A 17,334-nucleotide genomic window follows, 5' to 3' on the forward strand; every position below is an offset into this window, starting at 1 on the left:
TAGGCAACAGCAACAGCCAAAACGCCCAGGTCGATGCTCTTGTACAGTGAAAGTCTCAGCACCAGCTCCACTCAGAACTGAACTGCTGGCAAGCTGCAGATCATGCTGAGGGCAACAACAACCCTGAACAAAGCGTGCATTTCCCAACCTGATTCTAAAGTGATAAAAGAAACTGCAGGAGAGAGAAAACTATGATTTCCCAAGCATTGTGTATCTGTAGAAGCTGAAAGAGGAGAGACTACATTCCTCTGTCTGACAGCGGCAGTGAAGGTGGTGAAGTGTTAAATTCAGCTGAACAGAAGACTTTAGTTTGCAATGAATGGACCTTTTCTCTCACAGGGCTCTATAGAAAAGAAAACAATCCTTGGAGTTTCTGTGAGCATATCCTAGTGCTGGCATCAACCATCAATCCTCTTCCATAAGAAAACAAAAGTAACTTCTAGTAACGCTTTAGTACCACCTCACTGCCAATATCTGGGCTGAGATTCCCTGGGAGGGGTAGGCTGGTGTTCATTGGGATGGGGAGCCCATCCCTGACAGTATTTCCTAATCAAGCTGTCTTTCCCCTCTTTGGACCATCATAACAAATTCTGACTCCCTGGGTAGAAAACAAGTATCCCTGAAGGTTTTCCAAGGAGCAGTGGACTACCTTGCATTGGCTCTTAGCCCTGCTGTGAGCAGCCTGCTGGACCAGATGACCTCCTGATGCCCCTTCCAAACTCATTTATTTAGTGATTTACTTAAACAAAGGATGAGTCAATGATGGGGCAGAGAAAGGAAAATTCTACTTGGGAAGTCAAAGGAGGAATGACTATAATAACTCGGTACAATGACAAGACCCAACAAAAATAGCTGCTAGAGGAACTCTGTCCCATGCACAGCACACGCCTCTGAACTTGGCTTCCCAGCAAGGGAACGAGCCACACCAGAGCACAGAGCTATACATTTAAACATGGTCCACATGGAAGACATATGGAGTTCTGCAACAGAGCCAAAGTCTACAGAGAGATGACAGAGGAAGTCTCCTTCACTCCAGAAAAACCACCCGCTACCAGAGAGCTGAAATAATTGTAACTACTATAGTAACATGCAGGGGATAATGAAATTGTGGATGGTTAAAGCTGGATTTGGGAAAGATTTTTCAAAGGCAACTTTTTCGGAAGAAGAATAATTAAGAACTATGCGGATTCAGTGATGGAAACACTTCACGGATTCATGCTAAATTTGCTTGAATGTTTTGGTAAATGTTCCCGGAACATTTCACTGAACCATCTTCAAAACAAATCTTTTATATAGCGAAATTCAAATGTTGCTCTTAAAAAAAAAAGTTAAATTGATTTAACTCGTTTGTTTTTTAACCTAAAATATTTTAATTTGACTCGAATAACCAACATTCTGTTTCATCTAAACTATTTTCCATCTAGTTATTTTTTTTTTTGGCAATGTAAAATGGAAACAATCAGCTCTTTACACAGCTTCAGATGAACCCCATGTATTAGATACAATAAAGATGGCAAAAAAACTACTGTATGACCCAGCTCATTTCCAGACTTCTCTCATCTTCTCTGAATTTTCTACTTTTTTTATTTAGTCCAAAGCTTAAGCCACTGAAATCTACTTAATTCTGGCTCCCGACAGAAGACAGCATGAAAACAGTTTTTCTGGAAAGTGAGAGACTGGCTCTGAGGTTTGTCTTTATCATCTATTCTGAGGGTAAAAAAAGAAAGATTACTTTTTTTCATTAAGCAGTTTTCTACCCAGTCAGTAAATGGCCATTGAAATACCGTTTTGGAAGAAATACTTGAACATTACAAAATGACTACTGTAAGGAAAGAGTTTCCTGAGCACAGCAAAAGGCAGGAACAAATCTTTATCTCTGACCTTCAGGAAAAATGGGATAGTGGCAGCCTGACAGGAAAACCAGCTTTCAAACAACTCTGAGAAATGGGCATTGGAGAGGGTAAAAAGGAAGCAGGGAAGACAAAACACATCTTTTATCTTGAGCTGGACTTGACCACAAGATGTTCACGTGTTATTGAGATAGCACAGCAAAATGTCACGGCATGAACGATCCATCTCTGGCCAGTAATATCTGAAACCAGAACTGACAACCAGGGCATTGCTTTTCACCTGCCTTGACTCGGGGTCTGTGTCCTTAAAGTGAGGGAAAAAATATGGAGTAAAGAGGTCAGGCATGTTTATTATTAAAAACCGGGATGCCGAGATGACGAAATGGGTCTGCAAGGACTTTGCTTATGGGGGAGGAAAAGGAATGTAGAATCTGAAATTACAAACAGGCTCTGCCCATGGGATGTTGCCTGTGTTTCATGTTTCACCTATAAAAAGAAATGCAGCAGCAGAAACCCCGAGGCCCTTCGTAACCCAACACGAACAGAAAGGGGATATGAGGGAAGGGACCAACCCACGGCTACGAGGGGTGTTCGCTGTCTGTGGGATGTGTTTGCTGTCTGTGGGATATATTTCCTGTCTGTGGGATGCAGAGGAGGTCACTGTGCAAAAAAAACCCCCTCATTTTGCCCTCAGCTGGGCATCTCTTCTCCCTTTGTGCTCAGTACACTGCACAACTCCAGAGGTATTTGCCTGAGCCGTGTCCTTCACAAGTTACAGATGTCCTGATTCATAAAAATCCTTCATGTGAACAAGTAGCTGGGATTTCCTCTGCTTCCTCCACCTTTCCCCTGCACTCATCACCCCACGTGGTCTTCTCAAGGCCACTCTTTATTTCAGGGTTATGCAGTAATTTCACTTCTTCCTGTAAGAGCAGCACAACCCTCTCTGCCCCCTCTCCTTGCCTCCATGAAAACACAGAAATGGAAACAGAAGGATGACCCATTCTGTGGGGAGACCGAAGCCGTAAAATACATCATTAAATTCTAGATGACTCCAGGAAGAGCTGCAAACCATCTGGTTTACTGCAACAGCAGTGGCTGGGGAAATACTGGAGATAAACAGAGTAGTTTGTGTAAAGTGATGGAGATTAATGTCCAGGAAGGCTAATTTTGCTAAACAATGATTTAAGTCTTGGTGATTCTTAATATAGCAAACTATTTATTCCAAGGAGCAGACAGAAAAGTCCATGGGCTCTAGGAACTGGTGTTGAGACAAGAAAACAGCTATAGTGTCTTAAGCTTGTCCTAAAGAAAAAACCTTTCTCTTGCTCTTGCTTCCTTTCTACAGAAGAGAAAAGGCAATGCAGGGGAGAAATGGAAACTGCAGACACAGGAGCCCTGGCGAAGAGCTGCTATAATATAAGGAGAGTTGAATCAACTGGCTTGACACTATTCCCCCCTGTGCAGTTTTGGGCTGCTAAATCATCCTCTAAAAGCAAACATCTAACGAGAGAATAAAACCTCCAATGGGAGGAGGATAATACATTTAATGGTCATTTTCCACTGCCCTCCTGAACAATCAGAGCCAGCAATAAATGATTGCACCTCCCACTCTTTCAGACTAAATAAATCCGACGGTCCAATATCTGCAGGAGGATGGTTCTCGTGACAGTGAAACATTTACACACACAGCTTCATGCTGATCCAGCTCAAGCTGAGTGCTTTTGTGCCAGCACCACTAAATCACTGCAATCAAGGCTTCTCTACATTTTGCTCTTTCTCAAGTGATTTATATCAGTTTGGGGCAAGGAACTTTCCTCTCAGCAGGAGGCCAAACTGAGGTGAGTGTCCCTGAACAGGAGCAGAGGTATCTAACACAGAACAGTTTTTCCAGGAGATCCACCTGGTTTGTTTGATCCAGTGCTGCTTTGTCACATCACATGTTTCCCCTTAATGCATTTGTATAAATTTATTTATGGTCAGGGTTAGATGTTCATCCTCCTCCCTATCACATCATGTAATATAAAATATTACAATATAAAAGCATAAAAACATTCAAACACCAGATAATCATGCAGTTACTGTCATCATCAGTGGGAGCTGGGAGCTCCAAAGAGGATCTGAGCATAACTGATCTATACTAGAACTCCATGGAAAAGGGGATGGGGCAGACATCATCAAAGGAATTAAAATTAAGACTGGAGTGTCAGGAATGGAGGCAGGGTGGGAGGATGGGGGCAGAGACAGCCAGAGTGGAACCAGTACCGTGGTGCTGAATAAGAAAGAGAAACTAGAAAGGGGATTTCACATGCAAAATTAAAACACAGTGCAATAAGGGAGTATTCAGATCACCTTATCACCTTTCAGTCCATGTTCTCCAGGGTTTCCCATCAGCCCCTGAAAAAAAACAAAGTTCAGAGTGAGGCTGAGCCACAGTGGAGAGTTGCTCAGGTCTGTGACATTGATGTCCCCCATGGGGTTGGTGCCTCAGATGCACAGTATTGGCCTGGCACAGTCTGAAGGCCAAATGCCAAACTGCTCCATCACACGTTCTTTAAACACCCTTTATGGGCTGGAGGCACACAGGGAAAATGGTTCTGGAATTCTCCACTAACTTACACCTACTGCAGACCACCAGTGGGATGTTGTGTTCGACAGCTGTGTGCCCGGGACAGTGGACACTCATCACTGCTGCCTGTCCTTTCTCTCAGGACAGTCACCACGGCCCAAGGGAGGAACAGAGAAACCTTCAGCCCTGCTGTGGAGGGGTGAGAGCTCACACAGCTCAGCTACTCTCTCACCTTTAATCCTTTTGGTCCTGGATAACCGATCGGTCCCACAGGGCCCATGTCACCCTAGTAGGAGAAAGAAAATGACCCCAGTCATTAAGTGCAAAATGAACAAATCACTGCACGTGGGATATTCCTCTGCTACCTGGTCTCAGTATTGCTGAAGAATTGCACCACTGACCTCAGCAGAAGCATCCTGGCATGAGTCAAGACACTTATAATGTGTATACAGCCTCTTAAAAAGTAGATCAAGAATTCAGGCTGGTAAATTAATGGCAAAATAACAGAAAATTAACTAAGGAACCACCTCGAAGTTTAGAATTCTGGTAGGATCTAATAATTTTCTTTTTTAACATTCTTCTTAACTTTTGTATGGTTAAATTTCCCTCTTCCACTATTTGAAAAATTAAAATATTGAGCTGGTTTAAGACAATCCTAGGATGTATTTACTCTTGGTGAAGTTATTGCTGTTCTCAGAAAGAAACTACCACAACATTCCTGAGTTCTCCAGAAAGAGTCTGAGGGTGTGTTAAAAAGGACACAGACCCACACAGCAAAAAAAGGCAACAGTCAGGAAATTTGGGTGACTACTGAGCTCTGATATATAAAAGTGATACGGGGAGGAGAGGGGAGAAACAGGAGGTATGAAACACGGAGGTGCTGCAGTGGGAAGTCAGCGTGGCATCGTGTGTTGGGACTCACTGCAGCGCAGGAGGACAGCGGGGCTCACGGCTGCCCTTGTCCCCACGTGTGCTGTACAACAGAAACCCTTCAGTGCCGGCATTTAAACGGGCTCTGGCTGCTTTCTGCCCGTGAAGAGAGTCAGTGACAGGGTGCACCAGTCTGGCCTCAGTGTGTAAATAAACAGGGCAGCTCCCTGAAGGAGCGTTTCTCCGGCTGCAGCCCCGGGCCCGTGGCCACGTGGGGAGTGCCGGGCTGCAGCCATCCCAACAGAGCCCTTTTCATACCTCCCGGCATAAAGGCTGCTTGTAGGAACGAGTTTGCTTAAGGCTTTGCCCACATGGTTAATTAGAAGAGCAAGAAGCTTTAGTTACACCTAATTCTGCTCTTCAGTCACCAAACCCCTGCGCGGTGCGTGAGGCAACCGGGAGCCTGGCTGATTCCTGGGGTGGCTGTAGGCGGGAAGGAGGAAGGGACTGAATGGGGCCCAGCTTGCATCTAACACCCATCTGTCACCTTCTCCATGCCCTGCAGTGTGAGTCCCATGTGCAGACCCCAGGGAAGGAGGCTGGAGCTGTCCCACAGGGAGGAGAAGGCAGGATGGATGTGCCCCCTTCTCCCCAGGAGGGTGGTGGAGGTCATGGAGGGGAGGACAGGCAACCTCTGATTCCATCATCTCTGGAAGGATCATAATCACAATTACCATGTCTAACTTTTCACTTTCTAACAAACAAATAACTGTGAGATAATGGTAACCAGGTAAAGAGAAATCTTTCCAAGAGCAAGGAGAAATATGATCCAATTTGGACCATACCTTCAATGGTATTATTTTAAACAGCAATCTTCCTCTTCCAGCTCTTTGCCAGGAGCACATCCTTTCTGCTTCTATGGCTAAAGCAGCTTCTTTCATCTCCTCTAATGAGAGGAAACACAGACCTAATTCCTGGCTCCATGGAAAACTTTCTGAAGCCTTAATCCACCTCTGCCCCAATCCCCAATCTCTGAGATGGGTGTTCCACCATATTTCCTGCTTTTCCTTCTAGGAATATAAGATTTCTGGGTTTGGTGCTCTGTGTTTGTGCACTGCCTAGTGCAATCAAGGCCTTGATCTCAGCTGACATCCACACTCCCATAATTTAAGATACGGAAAGGCAGAAGAGGAAAGGTTTTTAACCGTTCATTGCAAGTTGACTTTCCATGGATTATCATAGCTGAGGAGGAATCATCTTGAAAGAATGCTGTAGTACTAACAGAGCCAACCCCTTTTTGTGCATGGAAGGGAACAACCTGAAACAAGTACTGAGACCTAAAAATAAACCCTAATATGTTCAGCTGGGCATTCACTAACCCCCAGCACAGCTGCCAGAGGAGGAGTTGCCACCCATCCTTACAGCCATTTGTCTCCTGCTGGAGAAGAGTGTAATGAAGGGTGGAATTTGGCTGTGTACATAATTACCTGGATTAGTGATGGGATGGTGAGGGTGCACATAAAATTCCTGCACTCCCAGAGGACAGACTGTTCCTGCCCACAGTTTCTCCAGTGAACAAGAACTGTGTGTCCCTGAGGTCAAAGTTTGCTTTTTAAGAGGCAACAGATCCTGATGTGGAATGAATATTGCATCTTTGAAGAAATACCCTGGCAAATGTTATCAAAAGGGTAAGTTATCACGTAAAAAGGAACTAACAGCAAACCTTTAATCTGTTTCCTTTTGCTTGGAAAGGGTTTGCCCTCCTTCACCTCCCATTCCACCAGGAAACCCCCTCTCTCCCCAGATGTCATGCCTCCCCCATACAAACAGTCATCCTGCTCCCTGCCCTGCCACAGGAAGAGGAAAATCTGTGTGTAGTTATGCAGGTTGAAAGGGTTAAAGCCCGAGAAGCCAGATCTCCATTTGTTTTTGTACTTACAATGAGTCCAAGGACTCCAGGAGGACCTGGGGCTCCCAATTCTCCCTAAAAGGAAACACAAACCCACTCGGTTACGGACACTTTATAGAGAAGGAGAGGCTGAAAGGCAGTTCAGTGTTTCAAGAGCTTGAAGGAAGGGAAAAGACCGTCCCTCCTCCCTCCATACCTTCCTTCCCCCCCCCCGGCCCTTCCCCAGCCAAAGTGATCCAGAACTTCCACCTCCAGGAGCGCTCTTACGAGCACATCCTTGGCGGACACAGGGCTGTTTGTTGTTGGCCGGTTATTCCCAGGGCTGCCTTCCCTCCCAGGAGCAGGCTGGATGAAAGGAGCATTTGACTGTGCAGGCAGGGGAGAGGTGGGAGCCTGTCCCAGGTGAGATCCAAGAGCTGGCTGAAGGTGGGGAACCAGCAGCATCCTCCACCTTATCCACCTGGGCTTCTGCCCAGAACATCAACTAGCCATTTCTTTAATTTTCAGGAAAAGCCCTGGCCTTCAAACAGCAACTGGTCTGGAGGGAGCTGGCTCAGCCCCTCTGTCCCTGGAGCAGGGAGCTCTCTGCAGGGACCCCAGCACTTGCTTAAAGGATGAGTCCCTTTTAATCCCCCTGCAGAGAGCAGGAGATGGACTGCAGAGATTTCCTCTTGGGCTCTGTGCCCATCTGCCATCTCTCACAAACCACTCTCAAGCCGGAACATTTTGAAAAGCATCAGATCCTCTTAGAGGCTTTCCAAGAGCACCTTGGAGTTTGTCATTCTGAGGGACAGACTGCTGTTGGGGCTTGTGGAGCTGGTTTGGCTTCTCAGCTTCACCACAAACTCCCTCTGTGTGATCTCTCCAAAGACCTGCAGGTGCCAGGAGCACCAGCAGGTGCCTGGTGGCACCTCCAGCTGAAGCACAGCAGAGAATCTGTGTCAGACCCCCACAACTCATCTATCCAGGTCTCTAAGTGCTTCAGCAACCATGGGGTGCTCAGCCTGTCCTGTGTCTCCCTCGGTGACCTCCCTGGCCGTGCTGACAGTGGGTTGGTTGTCAGGGCAAGGACCTGCTCTTACACACCTCCATCTCCAATGAGACCTCTCAAAACAAGTGCATTGGAAATGCTGAACTTCCCCTTGGCTCAGACAGCCCTACCCCTGCTCTGTATCACGCTGGCCACTTTCTTTGACAGCCCAGCTCAGTTTATGGTGCACATCTGGTGGAGTCCCCTCCAGTGCAATAAAGCTCCCCTTTTATGGAAAGATTTGCCTAGTGGAAGAAGGAAAGAGAAGGGGACGCAACGTGACTCAATGTGCTCAGGCTCCTTGGGTAAAGGGTTACGTGTGTTTATTTTATGGGAAGTGGAGTAAAGGACTATTGGGCAAGCACACACAAAAAGCGTTTCATAATCTCAACCAGCCTAAAATTGCTTTTTTATGGCCGGTTCCTTTCCTGCATACTTGGGACATCTGGGGAGCAATTGTTCCTCATGGGTGGGATTGCTGTGTCCTCAGAGCTACTGTTATAAGGTTGGCTTTAAGCTTATAGTCAAGGCCTGGCATTACTAGGCTCAGCAAGAAGAGGGAGTATCCCAGGAATGCTGAGCACAGGAGCTACATGGTGGCCTGGGTTTCCCAGGAAGCTCTGAAGGCTCCCAGGGTGGCTGGACTGTGGACTGGGTGGATAGTCAGCTCTTGGTGCCACAAGTTCCAAGAGGGACTTCCCATATGTTTGAGTTATGTCATGTGGATATTCCTCAACAGAAAGGATATATGTTGAAATGCATGACCTCATGGCTAACGGAAGAGGATTTCCTCTTGGAAGAGGAGGGGGTGGACTCCCCTGAGAGATGTGGACAGACTAGTTGTTAATTGGAGCCATTCTCTGCCCTGGGAAATGAAGGATTTGCAAGTGGTCTTTCCTGGCCCTCAGTAATGACAGGCTGGTCCCTGACCTGTGATGGAAATCAGGCTCTGTTCTCCTTTCTTCAGTGCATGAACCGGGCACTGGGACAAGAGAGAAGGAGATGAATCAACAGCCCTTTCCCATGTCTAATTCCTGTGATTAAGAGCCTAATTGGAGTGGCTAAGCACTCCGGGGGAACGGGGATCTGGAATGCGATGGCTCAACATTTCTCAGCGAGCTGGTAGGACGGAAGAAGGCCCCCGGGGTTGGAAGAGCCTGTGCTCTGCCTGGAGGGGACGGAAAGCAGATCAGAGACTGTCGGCTTCAGCCATCCCCGCGAGAGAGCAGCGGATCAAACAGAGGATGTGGCAGCCCCGGACCGTGGCAGCCCTCCCGCCTGCCGGCAGCTCAGCCGCACCCCCCACCTACCGAACCCGGCATATTTGTGTGCTCCACAAACAGACTTTCTGGCATTTTTCTGCGTCTGTGACTCCGCTCGTGACCCTGTGAACCTCCCTTTAAGTCAGCCGAAAACAGGCTGTTTTCATTCTGCAACCTCCGAGGCACATTAATATTTAAAAGCCGTTGATAAGATGAAAGAAGAGCGATGGTTCTGGGTGAATTAAGGGAAGGGACGTTTGCTGCTCTGGGAACGGCCATTCAGCTGGCTGGCATTGAGCACATCTTCTGAATGGGGCTTAGAAAACTTGCATGTTTAAAAGAAAACAAAATAAATTATTTGGGGGGGGGGGGGAATCTTCCTGACCTCCAGGATTCCTGCTCTTCCTGGTGGGCTGGCTGGAAATAGCAATGCAATCAGAAAGCCTTCTACTTTGGGACTACTGATTCCACTCTGGCCCATGGCTTAAGTTGACTGAAGGATGGGAAAAGTCCTGCAGAAGTATTCCTTGGGAATCAAATTCTTTCAGTTCACTGCATTTATGACTCTTGTGCTGAATTCCCACAAAAGCTGGAGTGTAGCTGAACTTGGCTTGGCGATTGGAGTAGGTTGTGAAAATAACTTTTAGGCTGCATATATGACAAATGGGAACTTGCAGACACATGTGGAGTGGGTTACTTCACACAAATCATCCCGTCAAACACCAGAGCAGCAACGGTGATTATGTGTGAATAACCAAGACAGCAGGAATTTCAAAGATGAATCAGTGCTGCTCACATGCTAATTGAGGGAGAACCAACAAAGTCATTCAGAAAATAATTAAGAATAATTAATACATCTGAGAACTATTGCAATCCACGAGGGCATGTTCTGAGAGAAGAGGAAAACACAACACATCCCCAACTGTGTGGTGTTAAGTGCTACAAGAGCAGAGCAAATTAAACCTTATCAGCACTCAGCTGCTTAAATGGTCTCTGTGACCATTCTGACCCAATTCCCAGGAGACACATCCCATTCTCAGTAAGCCAGCAGGGGTCAGATGAAGACCAGAGGGAGGCCAAGAGCTCTGGAGACTGGAGACTTCTCCCTGTGGAGTTCCAGGGCAGCAGCCTAAAGAGTGAGTCCCTCAGTGCTCCGAGGCACAGGAGTGGGGAATCTGGCACTTCTTGTGCCCTGTGGTATGGACAACATGGTCCAACCACTGCCTGCTCAGCCAGAGCAACATCCTTGCCCCTTCTCTCCTGATTTTCTTCTAGTCACATCCTCAGGATGAGAAAGCAACTATCAAGAGTGAGGTGCAAGGAAGGCAAGAGAGAGAGACAGAAAGCTAATGGCAAGTGATGAGCTGGCAGTTACAGGAATTGAATACAAGAATTCACAGCAGGGCAGCTTGAGCAGGGCAGAGATGTACATTTGTTTCTCAGGAGGGATAAAACCAGCCAGCAGCTGACACCAAACTCAAAAGCTTCACTCAGCTCTAACTAAGCATGATGCAGTACAGTATCTACTGCAACAGAAAGAAAGGAAGGAAAAAGTTATCAACTTACAGGGTTCCCATCGATGCCTGGAGGTCCTCGTTCCCCAAAATTACCAGGAAAACCCTGAGGAGAGGAGGCAAACATGAGTGTTAGTTATTGAGGCTGCCTGGTGTAAAGACAGTCAGTTACAAAATGCATCCCCCTGCACCCAGTGCAGCACTTGGGAAAGCAGCAGGGCACGGGGACATGTGGGACAACCAGCCTGTGTGTCCTCATCCAAACCATTCCTGCCCCACCAGCACATCTGCTCAGCAAGGAGCTCTGCAAGGCCAAAAGCTGATTCACTGCTCTCTCCTGGGGCCAATGATGGGTAACCAGGACTGTTTATGAGCTCGGATGGGAAATGCACATTCACGAACGGGAGCCTTGAGGGGGAGAATCAACGAGAAGACAGGGAAGGCTTTTTCCTTGCCCAGTGCTGAAGCTGCTGGACCTGACTTGTTCACACCTTCTCTTGCAGGTTCTGTCCAGCCCTGGGCATGGCAAGTGAGGTTTGAAAGACAATGTGAGTGTGCATAGCAGGGAGAAAGGGTGGAAATCGGTGCTGCTGTCCTTCATTTGCTTCATCCACATGGTCTGGTATGTCCAACAAGGAATATGCAATCCTGGGTAGTTTACACGTGAAACGATAATCCCACATTTGGAATATCAAGCTCTATGTTTAAAGATACAATGCTTTCTAGCCTCTTTCAGGTAGGAATATCCTATTGACAGATACTTCCTTACAAGTCAGTACTTTTATGTTCTGGAAGAATTTATAAATCTCACTGCAATGACTATATTAAAAAATGGATTGCCAATCTGAATTATTTCATCCTATCTCCCAACACAGTCATTTTAACAGCACCCCCTTCTCATAGGATAGCTGGACAGTCTAATGCCTGTTGGAGCCCATACAGATGCTTAATGGAGCTGATCAAAGACTCCTGGTGAATTCACTCCCTTTCAGCTTGCCAGAGAAACAAACGGTTCCAAACTCATTACAGTCCACACCCCAGAGCTGTGAAAGGCCATGTTTACTACATGAAAAAGTCACCACAAAAGACAACTCCATCATCTCATTATATCCGATACAAATTTGGAAGACTTCAGACAATTATAGAGGAGGGAGTGGAGGTACTGAGCCAGAGCCAGAACATGGTGGTGTGACACGTTCTCCCACACACTCTTAGACAGACCCTGAGCTACCCCAGCAAGCCCCCCTAACTCCCTGCTACAAATAAATCCCACAGCAGCTTGCTCTTCCCTGTCCTGTCATGCTCTGTCTCCCTCAGGAAGTGCTCAGCAGACAGGGGCACGAAACCTCCGGGGTTAGGAAACCCTCTTAGTCACTCCACTGACACTTACAAGGAGGAAGCAGTTGAGTTTAAGATGGATTGGACTTAATTTTCCCCTGAACTTGAACTTCCTTTACCTCAGGACTGGCAGGGAGGAGGCTGCCAAGAGCCATCAGGGACCAGCTCAAACATCAGCACTTCAGGGCTACTCCAAACTTCAGCTGCAGTGAAGGCTGTGACACTGAGGCAGGAGAGGGCTGTGACTCTCCACTTTTCCCTTGCATGATCCTTCAGATGGAGTGAGATAAAACATGACACAGCATCCACCTGCTCTGACTCTGAGCCAAAAGGAAAATCATCTGCCAGAGAAGCTCCCCATGGCCAGAGTGTACACAGAGCCCAGCCCCAGTCTTTGACTCCTAGGTTTGGTTAATCCATCCAGGGCTGAAATCCCACGTTATTCTCCACACTATTCTGACTGTGGCCATCAAGATGGAAAATTAAGGAATATATTTGCATATAAAAGGCTTTTTAGCCAGAACATCTACCTCTGTGCTTCAGTTTGGAACCACCCTGCTCCCTCTTGTTTTGGACGGAGCAGTTTTAGAGAGTAAGCAGCATTTCTTAGCTCAGGTTACACCAGGAGATGTGCTTGAGACACACATCAACAAGTTGCAACTGCTACTGGGTGTGTTACTTCTGACTCAAATTGGGAGTTCTGGTAAAACTCACCAGAGACACAAAGAACAACACAACCATGTTCTGGACTAGCTGAGAACTTAAGAGACAGGGATGGAGCAGGCAGGGAGAGGATAGTCCTCGTTGAGCCAGAAGGATGCTCTCTCCTCCTGCCTGCTCCCCTGTATACTACAAACACTGGGTACTTGGGGAAAGCAAACCTGAGGCAAGTGAAATGCAACAGCAACACACAATTTGGAAACCCATCAGCAATACTGAAAATTGAAATGATCACAGCAGACAGAACAGGAAACGCTGGGAGTCAAAGGTGTCATCCAAGGCTTTCCTTCGCCTTCAAGGGTTTATAACTCCTGGTCACCACAACTGAGTGAAAAGATACTTGGTCATATGTAAGGTGAGAGACGGGAGAGCTGTTTAAAACAACCAAAATTTTGCCACTGAGCTCAGAGCCAGCATTTCACCTCTTCTGTACCAATTTCCTCCAGCATGCAGAGCACACTCCTGAATAATCACAAGCTGTTGATGGCTTGGATTCAGCACTTCTATTTTATGGGAATCTTGTGAACAGGAAAGTTGTCTGCCTTTTTCCAGCTAGGCACTACATCCCTCAGGCCTGTGCACATGCCAAGAAGCTGTGGCAAGCAACCACTGGAAACTGCCTTCTGCCATCTAGAGACAAAGACGTCAAATATAATGAGAAGGTAGGGGGCCTACAATTTTCTTTAATGAAAAAAGGGGGGGAAATAACTCTGCTACATGCTGAATCAATCAGATCAGAAGAGAGATGTGCAGGGAAAACTCATTGCTCAGTCAAGAGAAAGAAAAAAAAAAAAGACTGCCTTGGAATACTTTGCTGTTTACAGTCATACAGCTTGCCAAGGAAAATATGAGTGTGCATAGATTGATACTGTACTTACACTGCTGCAGATTTCAGTCACAGCCTTCTGCACTCCCTCAGCTGCATCCTTACTTTCTCAGAGGGCAGAGCTGGGCACAGAGTGACCCATGGATGCTGCTGAGCAGCACTCTGGACCTGGGGCTGCTGAGGTGTCTGCTGTCAAGAGAAGCTCTTTGCCAGCGTGGGGAGATTTCACTACTTCAAATGGCACAATGAAAACGATATTGCTACAGCAGCATAATACCACCTAGGGGAATGCTTGCTCCAGACTAAAACCATTTTCTAAACTTGGCTTAAAACTCTTGCAATGTGACATAAACAATGTGCTCCTCTGCCAGGATAAAAGTGTCCAGATAAGGAACTATTTAAATTCAAATGTTTCCCACTGATTTCTTTTCATGCCTCTGTTTCCAGCACTTACCTTGCTGCTTAAAAGACAGGAGATTTGAGGCATTTGGTAATACAGTTAAATAAAAATCCAGCTTTTACACAGGCTTTCCAATACTAGATCTCCATGTATTTAGAAAACCAGATTATTCCTGTATTTTGATGCAAAGCTGAGCACCTGAGTTCACTTGGCCAATGCTACCCAGTAGATAAGAGATCTGGCATTTACAGCACACCGTGACTGCCCTCAGAGCTCGGGGTCCTGCCCACCCTCAACATTGGATGGAAAAGGGTCAAAGTGGAAGGGAACTGAGAAGAAAAGCCAGAACAGTGTGGGCTGGCATCACTGGCACACCAGCCAGGCACAGGACAACACTCAGCACCAAAGCCCCGTCCTTGACAACACCTGATGGTCCTTAACACCATCTGGCTGCTGGCACGACCAGCCCCCAGCCACAGCTCACCCACTGCTGGGTGGTCCCCTGGCACTTTGTGGCCCAAGCTGTAAAAAAACAAACCCTGAGGAGGAGACAAATGGAAAGAGCAGCTTTAATTCAACTAACCCCAGGAGTCCTAGCCCACCAGTTGAGCTTAGCACACAAGTATTAACAGGTTTTTGCACATTAAATGAGGCTAAGGCTGGTGGCTGTGGCATGAAGGAGAATATTTCAGCATCCATGCAGTCTCCAAAGACCCAAACCAGGTTGTGAAAGCTATCCCAGCACAGCTCTTGCACAGCAGGAAACAATCAATCTTCTAAGCCCCTAATGAAAAAGAAAGCACTTTCTTTCCATGGGGTAAGCAGTAGCAGTTTAAACCACAATAACAGTTCCAGTGACCACAGTGTCCTAATTTATTGGATCTCACACGTCTGTAAAAGCTATTTTTTCAGTGCCTCTCCCTCCTGAGCCTAAAAAAGAGAGATGTTCCTGAGGAACAGAACTAGCACTATTCAACCAAAACAAGCAGCCTAAAAGTTACAAGCAGACTTTGTTATCCCATTGGGTTTTTTTCCCGTAAGCAGCAATACCTCTCCTCTCCCATGCACTGCTCCAGCAGCCTGAGGAGCCCAAACTGAGGGAGAACACATGGGGCAGGAAGCTCATTTTATGGTGCTGGCAGACAGGCAGGTCGCAACTGGCAGCCCATTACAGGAGACTTGTGAAAGAGATTAAAGAGCCCAACAGATCCAGAGTCTCCTGACCTTCCCAAAGTGAGTGCAGAGGGGGTTTTGGTGCAGAAAATCCATCGTTTTTCAGGGTGCAGCTGTTTTTCCAGGAAAACTGGCCCCTGGAAACTATGCTCAAGAATCGGGACGGCAACGGAAAACATCCCAGTGAAAAATATGGAGCCATGAGTCCTGCCGGCTCTGTGGGAGGGAGGGGGCATGCAGGGATGGACCAGGACAGGGAAGGGAATGGCAAATGGCAGCAGAGCTGGGAGGAAAACGCTCGACTAACAAGTTGTGTTGGCCAAGAGCCTGCGGGGTGCTCCTCCACAGCCGCTCAAGTCAGGTATGACAAAACTTTTGGCTCCACCTCACAGCTGGGAAATACAGAGAGGAGGTGGGGGAAAACGTCCAGCTGAATGGATTTCACACTGTCTGAGGGAGAAGTTCAATGAAAGAAGCAAGATGAAGTTTGAAGGGGATTTGGAGGAAAAGCACACGAGCAGATGCTCTGCACTAAGCAAGATCCTGGTGCTCCTGTGCTCTCCTGTCCCAGCCCAAGCAGAGCTTTACAGAAGTTGCACAGTTTGTCCTTGCTGCACTCAGTGAACTGAGACACAGGGAGACACAAACTGATTTATCCCAGATTACACCAAGAAGTCTGAAGCTGAAGCAGTAACAAAGCCTCTATCTTGAGATGCTCCAATAGCGCTTTAATTCCTTTTCATCCCCACTCCCTGCAAAGGGCATCCTTTCACACACCAGGAGACTCCTGCTGAGAACAACCAGACCTAGACAGACACTGGAACCAGCTCCTCCTTCATCAGGGGATTACACCCCCCTCCACCTCCCCTTCCTTTCTTTCTCTGCTTAAAGCAAATGGAGCAGCCTGCCCTTTCTTCTGGCTCTTGTCAGCCAAAGGTTCCTCCTGGTCCCGGCAGACGCCACCGCTTTTTGTGTCTTGTCCCTGGAAGCAGGGACTGGTCAGACACACCATGTCCTCTGCTCCTCCAGAATCTTTTCAGGTGTTCACATGTGGGTGGGTGTGTTGTATGTATACAACATCTGATTCAGTTTAAAACACTTTCCCTGAAGGAGTAAGGGAGGCAGTCTGGCAGCTGCTGCTCCGAGGAATCCTGGCAGGTCTTCACGCCAGCAGAATCCTTCTCCAAAAATAGGATTTTATTTTCCTGTTGGCTGAAGGTGAAGTTGCTCAAACCAACCAGCCCTCCTGTCTTGTCTGCAAAAGACTATTTGCCAGTTGGCTCCAGCCAGGTGAATCACTGCCCAGGAGTCTCTCCAGGGATGGAACTTGCAAGTCAAACAATTTAAGTAAGGGGAAAAAAAAAAGAAGGAGAAAAAAAAGGTGGTGGAGAAGAAGGACTGAGGGTGAGAGAGTGAGAGAAAGCATTCACTGGAAAAAAAAGAAGGAGAATAAAACAAACAAGTGTAGCTTATGTTGGCAGGTTACACCTCTGAGAGCATTTTTGGTGAGGAGAGCAGACTGAGTCTCCTCTGCAGGTGGGCGAGGGGCTGGATAAGCCCCAAAGAGAGTCATCCCAAAGGGAGCCTGGCAGACCCTGTGCTCCTGGTGTGCCTGCTCTCCAGCTGTAACTCCATGTAGGAGTCTAGACCAGGGGCTGTGGCAGTTTTGACCCCTGTAAAGAGGGAGATGCCATCCCTGGCTGCATATGGACTGTCGGTCCTGCTGCAGCTCCGCTCCTCTGTCACCCGAAAGGCAGCTTTGCTCTCTCTCCCTGGGAAACTTCACAGCTCCGTGCCCCCTTCTCTTTGGATAAAGATTTCATGGTGTTTTTAAACATAACTTTCCCTCCAGCCAAAGCACAGCCCTTCAGAA

General features: G+C 47.2%; 1 protein-coding gene across 1 annotated transcript in view; it reads right to left on the reverse strand.

Moving 5' to 3' along the window:
• COL27A1 (collagen type XXVII alpha 1 chain) overlaps positions 1–17,334 on the reverse strand; it is a 144,906-nt gene that overhangs the window by 70,037 nt on the left and 57,535 nt on the right. Inside the window, exons 13-16 of the mRNA XM_032708054.1 lie at positions 11,057–11,110; positions 7,229–7,273; positions 4,652–4,705; positions 4,203–4,247 (exon numbers count right to left, since the gene is read on the reverse strand). Of these exons, the coding sequence (XP_032563945.1) occupies positions 4,203–4,247; positions 4,652–4,705; positions 7,229–7,273; positions 11,057–11,110 (198 nt within the window). The remainder of the gene's footprint in view (positions 1–4,202; positions 4,248–4,651; positions 4,706–7,228; positions 7,274–11,056; positions 11,111–17,334) is intronic.

Source organism: Chiroxiphia lanceolata, chromosome 21 (genome assembly GCF_009829145.1).
Source record: "Chiroxiphia lanceolata isolate bChiLan1 chromosome 21, bChiLan1.pri, whole genome shotgun sequence".
Lineage (NCBI taxonomy): Eukaryota > Metazoa > Chordata > Aves > Passeriformes > Pipridae > Chiroxiphia > Chiroxiphia lanceolata.